The sequence below is a fragment of the Chinchilla lanigera genome, unplaced genomic scaffold (genome assembly GCF_000276665.1).
Source record: "Chinchilla lanigera isolate Chin_1 unplaced genomic scaffold, ChiLan1.0 scaffold00034, whole genome shotgun sequence".
Taxonomy (NCBI): Eukaryota; Metazoa; Chordata; class Mammalia; order Rodentia; family Chinchillidae; genus Chinchilla; species Chinchilla lanigera.
The window spans coordinates 12,412,768-12,430,952 of NW_004955435.1; the positions used below are offsets into that span (position 1 = coordinate 12,412,768).

Sequence of the window (18,185 nt, forward strand, 5' to 3'; positions counted from 1 at the left end):
AAAGGAAGGAGGAAAAGGACAGAAGGAAACTAATTCGCTTGGAACTTCCAGACACAGAGGTTCCTGGAGGTGATGTGCCCAGAGAAGCTCCAAACCTCGGTGTCTGTATCTGGTGTAACATTTTTTGTATTCCCCTTAGGAAAAGTCTTCACAGGAACCATGAAAAATCTGCTTGTGGAACAGGTGGGGGGAAATGTCTCAATGCACAACAAGAGGAGGGCTGTCACAGCTGCAGAGGTGCCCACTCAGCTCCCCTCAGGACGCCTCCGGCAGGGGGCACAGCTAACACTGATACCCTTTGGGTTCTAATGTTCCTGTTGTGCAATACCTCCCCCTGGGCTGCCCCAAGGAATGACTAAGCACATCAGGGTGGAAGAACTGGTCCATTCACAAGCAAAAGAGGATGGTATGTCCACCAAAGGATGCAAGGATAAAGAAACTGTGGTATATACACACAGTGGAGTACTACTGAGCCAGGAAGGATAAATTTGAGTCATTCATAGGAAAATGGGTGCACCTTGAGACCACAACACTAAGTGAAATAAATTAGACACAGATTAAGTATCATATAGTTTCTAATATGAGAAATCCAAAGTGTAAGTAATTTAAAAAGCAAAGTAATAGGTAGGGAACAGGGAGGCAGACCTTTTGCAGATGGGAAGGGTATGTAGGACTAGGGGATGGGGAGGGAGGGGAAGTAAAAAGGACTGAGATGGATACGGATATGTACCAACTACCCACAGTGAACACTTTCATTATGCATCACAAATACGCACTACTAAACGAGGGTTCCACTGTCATCTTCTGCTTAGGGACTTCCCGTGGCCAGTTCTAAGACAAATGGAAACAAACCCTAGGTGTCCTCAAAGCCAGCTGATATGCGGAATAGCTCATCTACCTTGTGTCTCAAGTATTCTGTATGCAATGCTAAGAAAGCTTTGGATTCCTTGAATGTTTCTGATTTCCCGGAAGAAAAACCATTTTCACTTGGTTTGGATGAAATCATTTGATGTTCAGGAACACTTTGTTTTGGGGGAGAAAAGCAGTATCTTACTTTTGTCAAAAATAAAATGAGATCATATAAAAAAAAATTGCCCTTTCTGCCAGTTTTAAACTTATTCAAGGTGCCTTCTATAATATTTAAAATGTCTCAAACTAAGATTGGGTGTAAACTGCCCTACTTTTAGCAGAATTCCCTTCTGCTTGCCTGAGATTAACAAGACAAGACAAAACAAAACTGTGGACAATCTGGATTGTAATCCCAGAACTGAAAGAAAGATCTCAAGTTTGAGCCCAGCCTGGGCAACTGAACAGTGTAATTCAGTTTTGGACCTTATCCCAATGTTTTCAAAAGCACAGTAGCTCAGCGCAAAAGTAGCTCAGTTCAGTCTCCAGTAACACACACACACCTTTGGACACAAGAAATACCAAAAAGCTAACTAGATTTTCTATGTTGAAGCATCAATTCCACAGAATGGGAGTCTAAGTTAGATTTTATACATTTTGCAATGTATAAAATGTGTCTTTATTTTGTGGTGCCACAGATCAAACCCAGGGCCTTGTGTATGCTTTGCAAGAACTCTACCGATAAGCTACATCCCCAGGCTACAGTGTGATTTTTAAGTAATAAAATCCTGGCAGAGGCTTGGGGTATAGCTCACAGGTACAATGCTTGCCTAGGAGGTGCAAGGCCATCAATTACATCCCTAGTCACACAGAGAGAGGGATAGGGGAGGGGAGCACAAAGTTATCCAGTTGGCAAGAATTAAAAAAAAAAAAAAATTAGCCAAAGAATTTTAGAAAGAAATGTAAGAAACTGACTATGAGACTCATCCACTGGATCCACTTCCTCCAAGTAAACTGGAAAACTATATACTTTGAGGAACAGATATAGTCTTAGGTGTCAAGAGGTCTTTATTGAAATAAAGCACAGTTACATTTCTAAAACCCTTTCCACTTGTGTACAAGATTAAAAATGCTTGCTACATACAGTACACAGACAGTTCAAAAATTAGAAAACAACTGCAGTTGAAATAAATAAAATAGTCTATTTAATAATTTAAAGTAAAATTACTGTACAATATGAAAATAAAGATACATAAATGTTAGGCTCTATAGTGCCACAGAAATAAAATAATTCTGCATTACACAAAACAGTGCAAGAAAAAAATTCAAATAAGCTTTTGGAGTGCAAAGTTTAAATTTTCCATTTTAACTTATCATGCAGACATAGCATTCAAGCCGTGCTATGGTCTATGGCAAAGTCTTTACTTGTAAGCGGAAAACTGTACCCTCAAATATTGCATCACTTCACTGTGAGGCTCTGCTTCTACAGTACCATCAGAAGGGAGGTATCTTGTTGCATTCAAACATTTTTGAAATTAACAAGTTTCTGAAGCAAACATATTTACCTTTTAGCCTCAAACAAAATTATGTGACAAAATAACAACCATACCCCTGGGTTAAGGAAAAAGGAAGGGCCTAACCGTGTAATGAACTAAGAAGCAGTTTTCCCTTCACCTTTGAACTCCATAATGATCCCTGACCTCTGTAAGACAAGTGATACAACAGGGGGTTGTGAGAAGAGCAAAGTAATATCTGAACACTCATGTTTAATCTGGAAAGAACTTGGTTGTATTATGTGTAATAAGAGACAAAGTATAATTCAGTTTCAATGTGTATATAAAACTGTTATTTAGGCAGAGACCAGGAGTGCATTTAATACTAAACTGTAAACACATCGTCCACTTGACTTGGCGTGCATACCAACAACATAAGAGCTCTTCTGCAGACTTTGGCAAGGAGACTACATATAGCAGGTCACAGCAGCACGAGCTCACATGGAAGACTAAAAGCACTGCAGAATAATACCACCAACACCTCCTATCAACGGCATACATGATAAGGGCCTCCTCCTGCTAAACCACCTCTCAGACAGTCTATGTTCTTCAGATCTGTAGTAGACAATTCAGTAGTCTTAAGTCTCTGTGCTTTCACCGCACAGACTGACAGAGGATGCACTCTAGCCACTGTAAGTCCAGAGGGTCACAGTTCTGTCTGCAGAAGATGACAGGAAGGAAAGGTCCTGTGTATGCCATCTGCACTGAATCACCTTGTCCTTGTGCTCACCCACCACCATGATAGGAAGCTGCTTAGTGAGGTCCCCTAAATTAAAAAAGAAAAGAGATGTTCGTTTACAAGACTAAGCATATGCATAGATTTTATAGACTTCCTGTAATTTTAAGGTACTACTGTGAAAGGTTTACACAGGGATAGATTGTGCCAGGAGAATTTACCAAATTCTTAAAAATTAAAATAGTATAATCTGGATAATTATGCCTTCAGTATTTAGTTTTATTTTTAAATATTCCTTAAGCAAGTATTTATTGTACATCAAATAGGCAGAAACAGAAAGACGAACAGCTCACTCCTTCCTTGATGTATGTACAAATTCTAACATGTGTTACCAACATACACAGAAATCACCTGGTGACATCTGACACAGCTGCCCCCTCTGGGAAACTCTCTCCACTTGTGTTCTCCCTGAATCTAGTGCCACTCCGTCATGGTCTCCTTTGTCACTTTCCCTTTTCTCCTTGCCTTAAAAGGTCACTGAATTCCAGTGAGTTAGCGGCAGATCTCTCCTGCGCCCTCTGTAGCACACCTTGTGTAAAATTTCATTTGTACTTTGGCCACCTATAGACTTATAATTCACATCCATTTTTCCTCCAACTTTGGTTTCTCTACTGAGGTCCAAGCTAGTATCCATGCAGCCACTCGATACCTCGCTTCATCGCCTGGTGGTTACCCTAAGGTTACCTTGTCTAACTCACACAAGACTCCTGCTTTTCTTGCCTAGCTCTGTCCTCCTCCACCCAGTTTCCTCACCTTGACCACCTCAACCAACACCGGCTTGCTCCCGCCAGGAGCGTGGAATCAGCACTGGGCCCTCTTCCCTTACTAAATTTAGACTTCTGTCTCTTTCTCCTTGGTTCAGGAAGTTCCAGCCACCGTGGCTGCTTGCACTGTCACGACTGCACAAGTGCTGTTCCTAACCCCGGCGTCGTTCTGCTTCTCATGCTCTTCTCTAGGACCCTGGCACGGCCTGTCTGTTCTTCTCACTCAAGCTCTGTGCAACTGGCTTTCCCCCAGAGACCCAGTCTAACTCTCCAATCTAAAACCGCCTTCAGCTGCCCACCCCTGCCACTGTCTCCCACCATGGTAAATTTTGAATTCTACAGGCCAGAACCTAAAATTACATAGTTTATTGATTTACTCTAAAATATAAGCTCCATCAAGGAAGAGTGAACTGATTTGTCCATCTCTCTATCTGTGCCTAGTTGATATATAATAAATATTTGCTTAAGGAATATTTAAAAATATAACTAAATACCCAAGATATAATTATCCAGATTATACTATCTTCTTTTTCAAGAAGTTCATAAGAGGCGGGCATGGTGGCACACGCCTGTAATCCCATAATCCCAGCACTTGGGAGGCTGAGGCAGGAGGATCATCAAGAGGGCTTCAAGGCCAGCCTGGGCTACAAAGTGAGCTCAAGGTCAGCCTGAACTGTATAGTGAGACCCTGTCTCAAAAGGACAAAAAAAACTTTTTAAAAAGTTAGTAAGAGTATATACATAAATCCATCATTTATCTGATAATGAGTCATTGTAATAAATTAACAATAAAAATGATTTACTGTTTACTAAATAATTTTCTCTAATAGCTCTTAATCCATTCTCAATAATCTACCTAGTAAATACTATAAAATTAATATTTAAAAAATTAGTCAATCACAGCAGACTAACAAAACTGGAAAGACCTCAAATAAGAGAAAGTGAGTAAAACCAAGAAGGAAGTCTCTCTGCATCACCTTGTAGATCTGTCACCTTTATTTTCATATCATAAGAGCCTGTTAGCAAGTAGTGAGCTCCAGGAGAGAAGCGAACAGAGCGGACGTCACTGGAATGAGGGTGGTAACTCTGCACCATTCTTCCTCCTCTTATGTCATACAACATACAGCTAGAATCTTCTTGACCTGTGGCTAAGAGACGGCCACTGGGATCCACAGCTACAGATGCCACTGCACTGCCTGTAGGAGGAGAATGAAATTTTTAATATAGAAAATCAATACATATATCTAAACTCAACACAGCCAAGTACATGAGCCGCATACTAACAATTTAATGTAGTTTATTAACACTGTCAGTTGTGGAAAACTCCAAATTAACAGTCCATGAATAAACACTGTTCTTTTTTGGGACAAGGGATAACACAGGATTCTGTAAGGAATAAGAAGTCCATGTTTTGCCATTTGAAAGAACCCCCAAAGCAGCATTATCAACAGTGCAATAGATGAGCAATGCTAGTCCAGTGTTTTCACTCCTGGGTTGTGTCCAGCTTAGAGCCTAGCTGAAGAAAAAGAAAATGCAGTAGCAAATTATGCTTGGCACAACAGCAGAGGAAATGTCCTAAAGCAAGCCATGATTTACTATAAACAGAAAGTGAACAGAAACCAAGCTCTGAGTCTAAAGGCCAGAGCTCTAATCCTACCATGCATTCTCAACAGGGGTGTGTTTATTACCCAAAGGGACACAAAATCTTTCATGGGGGACAGGGTGTGAAAAATTCCCAGACACTGACAATGGTTTGTGGGCCTTCCAAAGTTGAACTCTGACAAAATCTTATTCCTCAGCATTTAATTTTTCTTCTTACAAAAAACTTCAGTTTTTCTCCTTAAGGGAAGCCAATTATAAAAATAAGGTTGAAGAACACTGCTCCACGTCAAAGTATTCTGGAGACAGGCGTGGTGACTCACACCTGTAATCCCAGCACTGGAGAGGCTGAGGCAAGTGGACTGCCACAAATCTGAGGCCAGCCTGGGCTGCATGGCAAAACGCTGTCTCAAAAAATAAAAACAAACAAAGGCAAAGTAGTGTGCAAAGATTTCACAAAAGAAGAACGAGACATTATATCTTGTAAAGCAGTAAACTGTAAAAAAAAGTATGCATATATACACAGAAACATATCTATGTAATGTAAAAAAATCTTTTTTTGAAATTTTTACAGGAAAAAGGAGGACTATTATAATCAGGGAGAATGACATGAGAAAATGTTTACAATAAAAGTATAAAAACGCTTAAAGGCAAGTAGCTCAGGTAGTCTGGCCAGAGCATCTTGGTTTGATAAAAGTTACATAAAAAGCAGCTTGAAGCTGAAAATCAAAAGGCAGGTTAGGGACAGTCCCAGCTACAGGGCTCAAGCTGCTTCTACAGAAAGAAAGGCATCCCTGAATGTCTCTAACAGGCAGAATGCACGACCCAACTGGAATTGTAGGCAGGTTAATCTAGGTGAAAATGTACACCAAATTAAATGGAAAGATTATAAAAGAAGGAAAACTACTGGAAAACAAGATTAGAATAGTAAAAGAACAAGCGTCTGAAACAGGCAGACAGATTCTGGGAGGAAAAACTAAACAATTAAAAACCTTGGGTATGTATATACAGGATAGATAACATGGTTGTTCTTCTGTCTTCTATTTCTATGCTGAAAGAAACTGTCAATGAGTCTTTGGTTGACCAGTATTGCATGTCTATATCTGTTTTCATGAGAAGCCACTTTGAAGATATCAATATGTAATACAACCACCATTGTTAATTCCCTACCACTTTGTTTGTAACTCTGTATTGTCTGTATTGTGCTTGTGATATGTTGTAAAATGTTGTATGCCTGTTAATGTTTCCCTCCTTTTATCTTTAAAAAAAAAAAAAAAAAAAACCTTGGGATGGCACATGCCTGTAATCCCAGCACTCCGGAAGCTGAGGCAGGAGGATCATTGCGAGTTTGAGACCAGCCTGGGCTAGAAAGTTAGCTCAAGGCCAGCCTAAACTGCATAGCAAGACCCTGTCTCAAAAAGACAGAAAAAAAATAAAAATAAAAAAAAATAAAAACCTTAGGCATTACCTCTCTGGTTAGGGGCAAAAAAGCAAGTAAAAACAAGTCCCAGATATGAAGAAAGCCTTCCACAGACCAGCTTCCAACAGTCACTTAGGATGTCTTTATCTGCCTCATAGCTGCACGAGGACATGAGAGAAGCATTGTCAACATTAGGGAAGATCAGCAGAGCTGATTCACAGAAGAAATATACCACATTTAGTTTTACACATGCGGTTTACGGTGTCAACAGAAACCCAGGGTCATTTATTCAACAAGATGATTGGATCACTATTCTCCTGGAGTTCCACCTACTCTGGAAAATAAATTACACCACTGCTGCTTTGGTACAACTTAATATCTACTGGAGGAGATAAACTGCAAGAAAACATACGTAATTTAAATAGAGTTTAAGGAGAGTTTTAATAGAGTTTAAGTAAGAGTTCAGTGACAGAAAATAATGGTGAGGTCCCAATTAGGGCAGTCAAAGAAGCCTTCTTATGCTGGCAACATGACACTAAAGCTGAGACCTAAAGACAAGAAGGGCCTAATCAAGAGAAGACATAGGAGAATATTTTAGGCTGCAGAAATGGCATCTGAATTCATGGAAACAACTTGGCATGATCCAGGAACTTAAAGGAAAAAAGCAAATGATCTGAGCTGAGACTAGAAGTGTATATAAGGCCAGATCAAGCAGGGTCTCTTAGTCTATGATCAAGACTCTACTTTAACCTAAGAGAAATGAAAAGTCATTGATGTTTTCTAAGCAAGTGTCTCAGTTACTTTTCTCTCGTTGCTGAGACAAAATACCCAACGCCCAAAATGAAGGAAGGAAAGGTTTATTTAGCTTACAGTTTGTGGAGGTTTCAGTCCATACTTGGCTGGCTCCCACACAGAAAGTAGCAAAGCAACAAGAGCAAAGGGGGAGTGGCGGCTGAACGGCAAACAGCCAGAGAAAACCAGAGGAATGGGCAAGCAGCCTCTCTCCCTGCCTTACTTTGTAAACAGGCTACCCCCACCTAAGGGGCGTGTAGCTCTCACTTAATCTTTGTCCTCCTCTTCCACAGGCTCAGGATGTATACAAAGTAAGCACTCTGGCTTCCTGCTAAATTACTTAGCCAAACCTCTAGACTCCCCAAGTTGACACAATATATCAACCATAACAGCAAGGTGTGATGTAATTTCTTTTTTTAAAAAAATGTACTTCACGGGGCTGGGGATTTAGCTCAGCGGCACAGCACCTGCCTGGCAAGCGCAAGGTCATGAGTTCAATTCCCGGTACCAGAAAAAAAAAAAATGTACTTTATAGCTAGGTGTGGTGCTACATGCCTGCAAACCCAATATTCTAGGAGGCTGAGGCAAAAGAATTACAAAATCAAGTCCAGCCTGGGCAACTTAGCAGGGCCCTATCTCAAAAAATTTAAAATTGCGCTATGAAGGCCCATGGCTCAATCACCAATACCACATATATACCACATGCATGCGTGCACACAAAGTGCTCTGAGACTGGGAATGTAGCTCAATGGTAGAGCACTTGCCAAGCATTGTACAAGACCCTGGTTCAGTCCTCAGCATGAAACACAGACAGGAAGGACGAGAGGGAGAGAAGTGTCAGTCTTCTAAGTGCTGCATGGATCACAGACAGGAGGAGCAGAGTAAGGAAGTTATGGCAGAAGTTCAGCTGAAAGATAGTAGAAGTCAATCCTAGAGTGGTGGCAATAAAATGAAAGAAAGTTCATGGTTTATGCCATAGTTTGTATAAGAGTCTCCCCAAAGATCCATGTGTTACAGGCTTGCTCCTAGCCCTTGGTGCTATCGAGACGGGGAGGAACCTTTAAGAGGTGCCTCCCCTGCAAAAAAAGAGGTGGGCCCCAACCAGACGTAAGGCGTCCTCTGTATCCCAACACTGAGAGAGGCTGAATCAGGAGAACTGAAAGTCTAAGTTCTACCTGGGCATCTCAGGGAAACCCTGTTTCAAAATTAAAAATAAAAAAGGCTGGGGAATGTAGTACAATGGTACACCACCCCGGTTTCAACCCTTGGGATGCAAAAAAAGAGGCAGGGTCCGGTAGGAAGTATGCAGGTCACTGGGGGTGCCCTTGAAGAACAGTGAAACCCCAGGCCCTTCCCTCTCCTTTTGCTCCCTGGCCAGGAGGTGGAGATTTTGCTTCACCATTTGCTTCCAATGTGATGTATTGCATATCCACATGTTCAAGGACTTCTAAAACTATAAGCCAAAATAAACACCCTGCCCCTGTGATACTAGAGACTGAACCTAAGGCCTGTGCACTGAGCTATATGTCCAGTACTATTTTAAAATTTTGAGACAGAGTCTTGCTAAAATTGCTAAATTGCCCAGACCAGACTCGATCTTGTAATCCTCCTGAGTGTTGGGCTTGCAGGCATGTGCCACCACACATGGCTAACCTTTTCTTTTTAGAAGTTGCTTTATCTCAGGTATTCGTTGTAGTGATGGAAAGCTGAATAACACAATTTTAGATAGATTTTTTGAGGCTGAAACAACAGGATTTGATTATGGATGGGATATTAGAGAGATAAAGAGAAAGAAGGAATCAGGAAGACTCCAAAAAAATTTGTGGGTGGTATCTCTTGGGGCAGTTTTGTTTGGAAGAGAAGTCATAAATTAATACTGTGGTTTAAGTATGAATATCTCATAAAATACCAAAAGAAGCCAGGCATGGTGGCACACGATTGTAATCCCAGCACTTGGGAGGCTGAGGCAGGAGGATCGCTGCGAGTTCAAGACCAGCCTAGGCCACAAAGTGAGCTCAAGGCCAGCCTGAACTGCATAGTGAGACCTGTCTCAAAAAGGCAAAAAAAAAAAACAAAAAAAAAACCAAAACCAAAACCAAAAGAAGACGTTAAGTAGAGCAAGAATTAAAAGGTTTGGACTAGATATTAAAATTTAAGGTTTTTGAGCATACAAGTTATTTTTAAAGCCAGGCCATGGATCCAACCACCTAATGAAAAAATGAAGACTAAAACCTAGAACCAGAGGGAACATCAAAGGTTAGAGGTTGAGCAGAGAAGGATGAGCCAGTAGTTATCCAAAAAACAGAATGGAAAGCACAATAGAAAAGTAGAAAGGTCAACTGTGTTCTATGCCTCTGACGGTGGAAAGAAAATGATGATATAATGATTTGACAAGATGAAGTTTGCTGGTGATCTTGAAAAAGGTAGCATTTGTCAGAATGGTTGTGGCAAGAAGCAACTTAGAGAAGGCTGAAGAATAAGGGTAAGAGCTAGACATGGCACATGCCTATCATCCTTGCATTACAGGAGAGCAGACAGCAGGTTTGAGCCCAATCTGGGCAACTAAGTGACTTAGCAAGCTCTTGTCTCAAAATGAAAAATAAAAATGTCTACAAATATGGTTCACTGCAAAGGCTCTGGGTTCATTCCCAAGTTCTATAAAAATTAATTAATTAATAACTAAAAGCCTAAGTAAGAGGGTAAAGCAATGGGTAATAGTAGATATAGGCAAAACTTCTGAGATAATCATGGAAGAAAGGAAGCAAAAGTTAGGGTGAGAGCTGGGAGGGGGGGTATGAGAACATTATGAGAGAAACTTTGGGCATGGCTAATTTTATAAAACTTTATTTATATATAGATAGATAGATAGTATAAAAGTAAAGAAGAGAGATCCAGTAAAGAAGACATTAATGTTGTGAGAGAAGGGAGAGAAAGAAAAAGTCTGAAATGCAGAAAAAAGGGCTTGAAAATAATCTAGACAATGGACTAACTAGGAGATAAATTAGTAGCAAGTTTACAGAAACTAAGCAAATGCAGCAAAAATATAATTACTAACACCAAGGAAAATAAAATATGTGCAAAAAATTAGTGTATAGCATTTATCTAGTTAAAATATATACACAATAAATAATGACTTACCCAAAATGGATAGAACTATAATGAAAAGATGTAGAAGGAAAAAATGAATGCAAGAAAGAGACGAGGAGTGTTGGAAAGGGACATAACATCTTCATCCTTTATGGTGAGAAGTCAATAAACTATCCTAAAAGCTTATGATTATAATTCTGCTATTTAGAAATATGGAAATAATATAAATACCAAATAATAAAGTGCTATAAAGATTAAAAATGATTGTCACTGAGAAACAGAAAATGAAATACAGAGGTGAAGGGTAGGAGTTAATTCCGAGTGCACTGCGGTTTTTCTTTCTTTTCTTCTTTTCTCTTCGCTCTTTTTTGCAGTGCTGACTGAGCCCAGGGCCTGGCACACGCTAGGGAAGTACTGCATCACTTGGCCACACCCCCAGTCCAATGCTGTTTTTCTCAACAAGTCCTACTGAGCTGTTTGGCTCTTGAAACTATGTTATATATCTATTCTGCTAACCATACAAACTACACTAACAAATCAAGGATCACATATTCATATATACAAATAATAACCATACATCTACATTTTTATTCCAGACTCACATCTGCTGTAGCAAATCATATCTCATTTGAATGTAAGTATAGAAAAAGGTTCTTAAAAGTCAAAAAAAATACACAAGGCATCAAAAACACCCATTGAAAATATAAAACAGGCTATTGAAAACTACAAAGGCAGAAAAGGCACTCTACAATACAATAAACACAATGGCAGAATACCGTATCACTCTTAGATATGATGTGCTTTAAAAGGTGATATAACGAAAAGAACAGCAGCCTGCATTTACATGAAACAACCCAAGATAACTGTTAAGATTAAAAAGCACAATTTGTATTTCATGCTACCATCTGTGTGTGTGTGCATATGCATGTGCGTTTACAGAAGGGAGATTATAAGACATATAAACTTTCTGGTTCTGTATCTACAGAATATTTCTAGAAGAATAAATAAGAAACTGGTCCTTTAGAGAAAGAGATCAAGGAATAGGAGCAAAAAAAATAGTATACTCTTCTGTTCATTTTCAATTTTTGCCATGTGCATCATGCAGTTGTTTGGTTTTTTTGTTTTGTATTTTTTTTTTTATCTTTTTGAGACAGGGTCTCGCTATGCAGTTCAGGCTGGCTTTGAGCTCACTTTGTAGCCCAGGCTCATCTCGAACTAGCAACAATCCTCCTGCCTCAGCCTCCTGAGTGCTGGGATTACAGGTGTGCACCACTGCACCCGGTCATGTGCATCATTTAAAAAAATATTTTTAAAGTGTTGAGTTTTAAGTTGTCCTATTAGTAGGCTTGGGGACATGGTATTTTAATCTCCTTGGCCCTTGGTTTCCTAATAAGGTAACAGATGAAAGTCTTTTGAAAGAATTGAAAGTAATCAACAAAATACCAAGTATTTATTTCACTATTTCTATTTTCTTCATATTGCAGGACAGTACTTTTTTTGGGCAGCTCATACACTACATTACAGGAGGAAGAAGTAGGCTAGTGTAATTTTTTAAGTTTCTTTTTTACATAAATTTATTTAAAATAATGGAAAACCTACCAGTTCCATGGAATGTTGTGCCAACAACACGAACACAGCTTGGTACTCGAAGATCCCAGAATCTAACAGTCTTATCTTGAGAACCAGATGCAATCATCCAACCACTCCAGGTGTAAAGTGCTAAAATATGCCCTACAAATGATCACATACTCAATTACTGCTGTGGGAAAAGTATCTTTCCACAACATGTCCAAAGCTAAGTACTCGTCATCACTGGGAAAAAGACTATTTGATCGATCAAATACACTATCGTTAGAGATTTTCTATAACTACCAAATAGATTAACAATTAAAATTCAGCAAAATGCACTACATTGAAACTATATTCAAATACAAATTTTTAAAAAAACAAAAATGAAAAAAAAGTTACACTTGAACAAAGAAATCTTTCTTTGGTGACTCCATTAATACAACAGGCTTTTTCTGTATGTCAGGAAAACAAAATTAATACTGAAAAAAATTATCATTTGAAATTGTGGTAACTTTTCCATGGAGGAAATACAGGAAAAATTATTTCGTGGAGTTTGATTACAAGCTTTGGAAGAGATAGGCCCGGAAGCATGTTTTAGTGCTGCTATTTACTAACTTTATGACATTCAGCCATACTTTCTTCATGTGTTAAAATAGGGGTAAAACTTCCTACATCACATGGTTCTGAAGATTAAAGTCATATATACACATAAAAGATTTGAACACAGAGAGAAATACCAATGATAGTTATCACTACTGTGTTGTTATCCAAAGCCCACAATTTAAATTTCTGAAATAAAAATTTCTTTTCTTGAAATGATCCACTTTGGCAGAGCGGTTTGGTCGTTCGTTGAGAGGGTGTTGATTCTGTTGTAGGCAACTGCAGCTGTTGACAGAGCGCCGGTGCGGCAGTCGGAAAAGGGACCTAAGACTTCAGCGTTGGGTGAAAGAAAATGGCCCGAACCAAGAAGACTGCTCGTAAGTCCACTGGTGGGAAAGGCCCCCGAAAACAGCTGGCCACTAAAGCTGCCAGGAAAAGCGCTCCCTCTACCGGCGGGGTGAAGAAACCTCATCGCTACAGGCCTGGTACCGTGGCGCTTCGAGAGATTCGTCGTTACCAGAAGTCAACCAAGCTTCTCATTCGCAAGCTGCCTTTCCAGAGGTTGGTGAGAGAGATTGCCCAGGATTTCAAGACCGACTTAAGGTTTCAGAGTGCAGCCACTGGTGCTCTTCAGGAGGCGAGTGAAGCATACCTGGTGGGCTTATTTGAAGATACTAATCTGTGTGCCATCCACGCTAAGAGAGTCACCATCATGCCCAAAGACATCCAGTTGGCCCGCCGGATACGGGGAGAGAGAGCTTAAGTGAAGGCAATTTTTATGGCGTTTTGTAGTAAATTCTGTAAAATACTTTGGTTTAATTTGTGACTTTTTTTGTAAGAAATTGTTTATAATATGTTGCATTTGTACTTAAGTCATTCCATCTTTCACTCAGGATGAATGCGAAAAGTGACTGTTCACAGACCTCAGTGATGTGAGCACTGTTGCTCAGGAGTGACAAGTTGCTAATATGCAGAAGGGATGGGTGATATTTCTTGCTTCTCATGATGCATGTTTCTGTATGTTAATGACTTGTTGGGTAGCTATTAAGGTACTAGAATTGATAAATGTGTACAGGGTCCTTTTGCAATAAAACTGGTTATGACTTGATCCAAGTGTTTAACAATTGGGGCTGTTAAGTCTCACCATACATCACTGTGACAGAATGTGGGCTTTTTCAAGGGTGAAGATACAAGTCTTAACCACAGTGTAACTTACAGTTTCCTTAAAAAAAAAAAAAAAAAAAGTAAACCTGGCAGCTATAGAATATACTATGTGCATTTATAATAGCTATTTTATATATTGTAGTGTCAACATTTTTAAATTAAATGTTTTACATTCACAAGTGGTGGGAAGTCTTGTCATTAAGGTGTGTGTAATAGAGTCCAGTTGGTTTTTCTCCTAACTAGACTGCACTTATTTTCTATATAGTAGTGAAATGCTATGTGTATACTTTGCATAAGTCCTCATTCTACCACATTAACTAACCCTCTAGCTGATACTGCAAACACTAACTGGGGGATTTTGTTTATAAGGGCTCTAGAATAACAAGTTATTCACACCAGCATCATCTGTTACTAATATTCTAGTTAGTGCAGCTTTTCATTGTGTTGTGGTTGGTCTCATAATTAGGTTTTTTCTGATCTACTGAGCGGAAACAATACCAAGGTTTCGTTTTTGTTGTTTCGTTTTTTTTTCCCTTGTGGAGTTAGTGTGAACTTGCTTTGGGGGAGGAGCATACTGCTCCAGCCTATTGGATCTCTGCCAATTAAGATGGTGTTGGGTTAGGTCACATCTGGTTACTGTCCTGGGAAAATCCCTTTTATAGAGCCGGCCTTCCAAGGGGTTTTTTAATTCATCATATTGAAGTTTTTAGGTCAATTATGTATGTTGACTAAATTTATAAATAAAACTTGTTTATTCAAAAAAAAAAAAAGAAATGATCCACTTTGAAGAAATAAGTCCATTTATCAAAACAAAGGGGAAGGGGAAAGGCACAAACTAAACAATAAGCAAATACCACTTGAGACTGATTTACATACCAGTATGTCCACTCAAAGCATGGAGACCCTGTCCCCTTTGACAATCTGTTGTATAAATGTTACAATCCCCGGCTCCAGCACTTATTAAAATAGCTCCACCACTTTCCGGACCTTCCATAAATGCTAAGTCTCTAATTGTCCCATCATGCATACTGAACTCCAGATCGGGTCCTGAAACAGCAATAAGAATTGAAAAAACAAAGAATGCTAAAAAAAAACCACCAAAAAACAAAAAACGAAGAATGCTGCTCAACTTACTATGATAACCCGAGACTGCTTAACTGCTTCAAAATTGGCCAAGAGTAATAGTATAATAAAATGGTTTATATTTTCACTTGGAGATTAATATTATAATCAACTTCACTTAGGGCACAGAACTTAAGGAAATCAAAATACAAATTCAGTTATTATAATCCCTAAAATAGAGCTATATGTTTTTATCTTTTATTTCAAAGAAAAAGAAATGGGTGGGGACATAGCTCAGTGGCAGAGTACCTGCCCGGCAAGCGCAAGGTCCTGGGTTTGACTCCAAGAAACACCCCCCGACAAAAAAAAGAAAGAAAAATAAATAGAAGACAGATATTCTCTAGAAAATACTCCATTAATATAATCCTTGTAGTTATTATATAAGGGTTTTGCTGTTGTTGTGTTTTTATTTTTTGCGCTGCTGGGGATTGAATCCAGGGCTTTGAGAAAGCTTAGTAAAAACTCTATCCTCTACTTTAGAGGTATATTCTCAATCACTAAAGGTTATTTTTCAGATAATAATTTTCTAAGCTGGGCGTGGTGGCGCATGCCTGTAATCCCAGCACTTGGGAAGATGAGGTAGGAGGATCATTGTGAGATTGAGGTCAGCCTGGGCCACATAAGTGAGTTCAAGTCCAGCCTGAACTGCATAGTGAGACCCTGTCTCAAAAAAGACAAAAAAAAAAAAAAAAAAAAATTCTAAACTTCAGATACCATACCATTTGGCTACCTATAGGCATTTACTAAAAAAAAAAAAAAAAAAAAGAGTAACTAAAAAATCAAAATTTTTGTAACTAAAAAATCAAAATTTTAAGCCAGGCGCAGTGGCACATGCCTGTAATCCCAGCACTCAGGAGGCTGAGGCAGGAGGATCGTTGCAAGTTCGAGGCCAGCCTGGGCTACAAAGTGAGCTCAAGGCCAGCCTGAACTTCATAGCAAGACCCTGTCTCAAAAAGACAAAAAAAAAGAAATCAAAATTTTAAAAGAAGATTAAGATTATATTTTTAGACTTCATTGAAGACAATGGAGAGATACAATATGGGGAGAGTATACTGCATACACTGCCAGGCTAGCAACTGCTTATATACAGTACCTGGGCCCTACCTGTTGCATTACAAGTCTCTGCATTGAAGGGTAGCACTTTGACATATTTGTCATTTGATCCTGTTGCTAATAACTGTCCACAAGGACTCCAGGCCACACAGTAAATGGATCCTTTATGATGTTTATTCCTCTTAAAACGTACCACTGGCTGCTTGGGAGTATCATGTGCACTGAAAAGAAAAATTACATAAGGATATTTCAATTTCTTGTCTGCCAAAATTAGTTAATGTAACATTTTATACAATGACTGCTCTTGAAGGAGGGAGCAAAAAGAATACCAGACAACAGGTTCTTTACAGCTTTTTAAATCATAAAACAAAATAAGTGTAAAGAATGTTTAAAATCTAAACAGTAAAATTATAAGCCAGTATCACACTAATCTCTTACTTCAGATCATGTAGGGAACATGGTAAGTAACTTAAAAATCTCCAATTCTCGTATTTTTCTTGTGCATTTTTACTCAAATAAAAAAGGAAAGATAATAAAAGCTTCCAAATTAGAAAAATTCAATAAACATTTACTAAACAATTAGTATGAGCAGCTGGGCCTGGTGATGCATGCCTGTAATCCCAGCATGCTGGGAGGCTAAAGTAGAAATGTAAGTTCAGGCTCACCCTGGACAATTTGGCAAGATCTTACCTCAAAATAAAAAGCCTTGGATACAGCTCAGTGTAAATGCCCTGGATTCAACCTCCAGTACCACAAATGAGGAATGAATGAACGAATAAATGAATGCAAGATCTCTTTCTAGAGTTTAAAGTCTAGCAGAGATAGACGTTATCATGATCACGCATATACTGTAAGACTGTTACAGTACAGTGTAGTTCTGGACAAGGATAGGACAAATTTTTACCAAAAAAAAGATGAAGAAAGGTGAGCCACTTTAGTGAAAACAAGACATAGTAGGTAAAGTGCTGCTTTAGCACGCAGCATGGCACGGAGTGCAGCTGGAGGTACTCAGGAGGTGGAGGACAGAGGTGATGGGTGCAGTGCCAGAGGCTCATGTGCTGCTGAAACAAGCACGATAGGCACCCAAGTGCCATGTTGCTCAACAGTTTGGCCTTCAAGGACAGTCAAACATTGGCTGAGTGGAGGAACAGCATCTTATCTGTAAAACACTATTATTATATACTGAAGATTTTAAAATGAGGTGTAAGAATAAAACATTCGGGCTGGGGATATAGCTCAGTGGCACAAGCGCCTGCCTGGCAAGCATGAGGTCATGAGCTCAATTCCCGGTACCAAAAAAATAAAAATAGTAAGAATAAAACAATCATTTCTGTTAGAAAATGTACACAGTACCTAGGACTTACTTTAAAATACTTTAAAAAGATGAATGAAGCAACTGTGACAATCTTGACAACTACTGCTTTTTGGTATACTTGTCTCTACTTCTGGGTATTTATTTACAAATTTTCATAATTAAGAAAAATTTCCAAAATTACAAAAAACATTGATAAATCTTCAATACCTGCAAAGTGTTTAGTATTGATCTAGAGAACAGATCAGATAAAGTTTCTTTTTTCAGCTGTACAGCCAATTCACCAAGTCTTACTTACCTTTTATTTTACAATCCATTCTGTTCTATTTCCAGTACCATCATACCAGCCATCAACCGAAACACCCTCCTACCTTTTTCCCAGCATTTGCTTTTATTGCCATCCATCTACAGCCAGAGTGATCTTCTCAAAATATACTTAGGGGTCACACCACCCACTCTGCACTTTTGGCAGCTTCCCACTACCTTCAGCCTAAAATCCAAGACTGCCAGAAAAGCTCTCCAGTCCCTGTGGATCTCTATGGCCTTATCACACTCCAATTCACCATATT

General features: G+C 39.1%; 2 protein-coding genes across 7 annotated transcripts in view; one reads left to right on the forward strand and one right to left on the reverse strand.

The window, feature by feature from the left end:
• Window positions 1-2,196: 2,196 nt before the first annotated feature.
• The window catches only part of Wdr47 (WD repeat domain 47), a 64,920-nt gene continuing 48,931 nt past the window's right edge, over window positions 2,197-18,185 (reverse strand). For all 6 annotated transcript variants that reach the window (XM_013516535.1, XM_005388841.2, XM_013516534.1 and 3 more), the window contains 5 exons: window positions 16,356-16,525; window positions 15,006-15,176; window positions 12,396-12,527; window positions 4,876-5,094; window positions 2,197-3,165 (listed from right to left, as the gene is read on the reverse strand). In XM_013516535.1, coding sequence (XP_013371989.1) covers window positions 3,023-3,165; window positions 4,876-5,094; window positions 12,396-12,527; window positions 15,006-15,176; window positions 16,356-16,525 — 835 coding nt within the window. In that variant the 3' untranslated portion in view covers window positions 2,197-3,022. The remainder of the gene's footprint in view (window positions 3,166-4,875; window positions 5,095-12,395; window positions 12,528-15,005; window positions 15,177-16,355; window positions 16,526-18,185) is intronic.
• On the forward strand, window positions 13,219-14,227 carry LOC102022008 (histone H3.3-like). The gene has a single exon (XM_005388840.2). It carries the CDS (start codon window positions 13,318-13,320, stop codon window positions 13,726-13,728), a length of 411 nt encoding a protein of 136 aa, XP_005388897.1. The 5' UTR covers window positions 13,219-13,317; the 3' UTR covers window positions 13,729-14,227.

Bases quoted from the DNA above. Each gene is read 5' to 3' on its own strand.
- LOC102022008 (XM_005388840.2), top strand. From the start codon at position 13,318: ATGGCCCGAACCAAGAAGACTGCTCGTAAGTCCACTGGTGGGAAAGGC.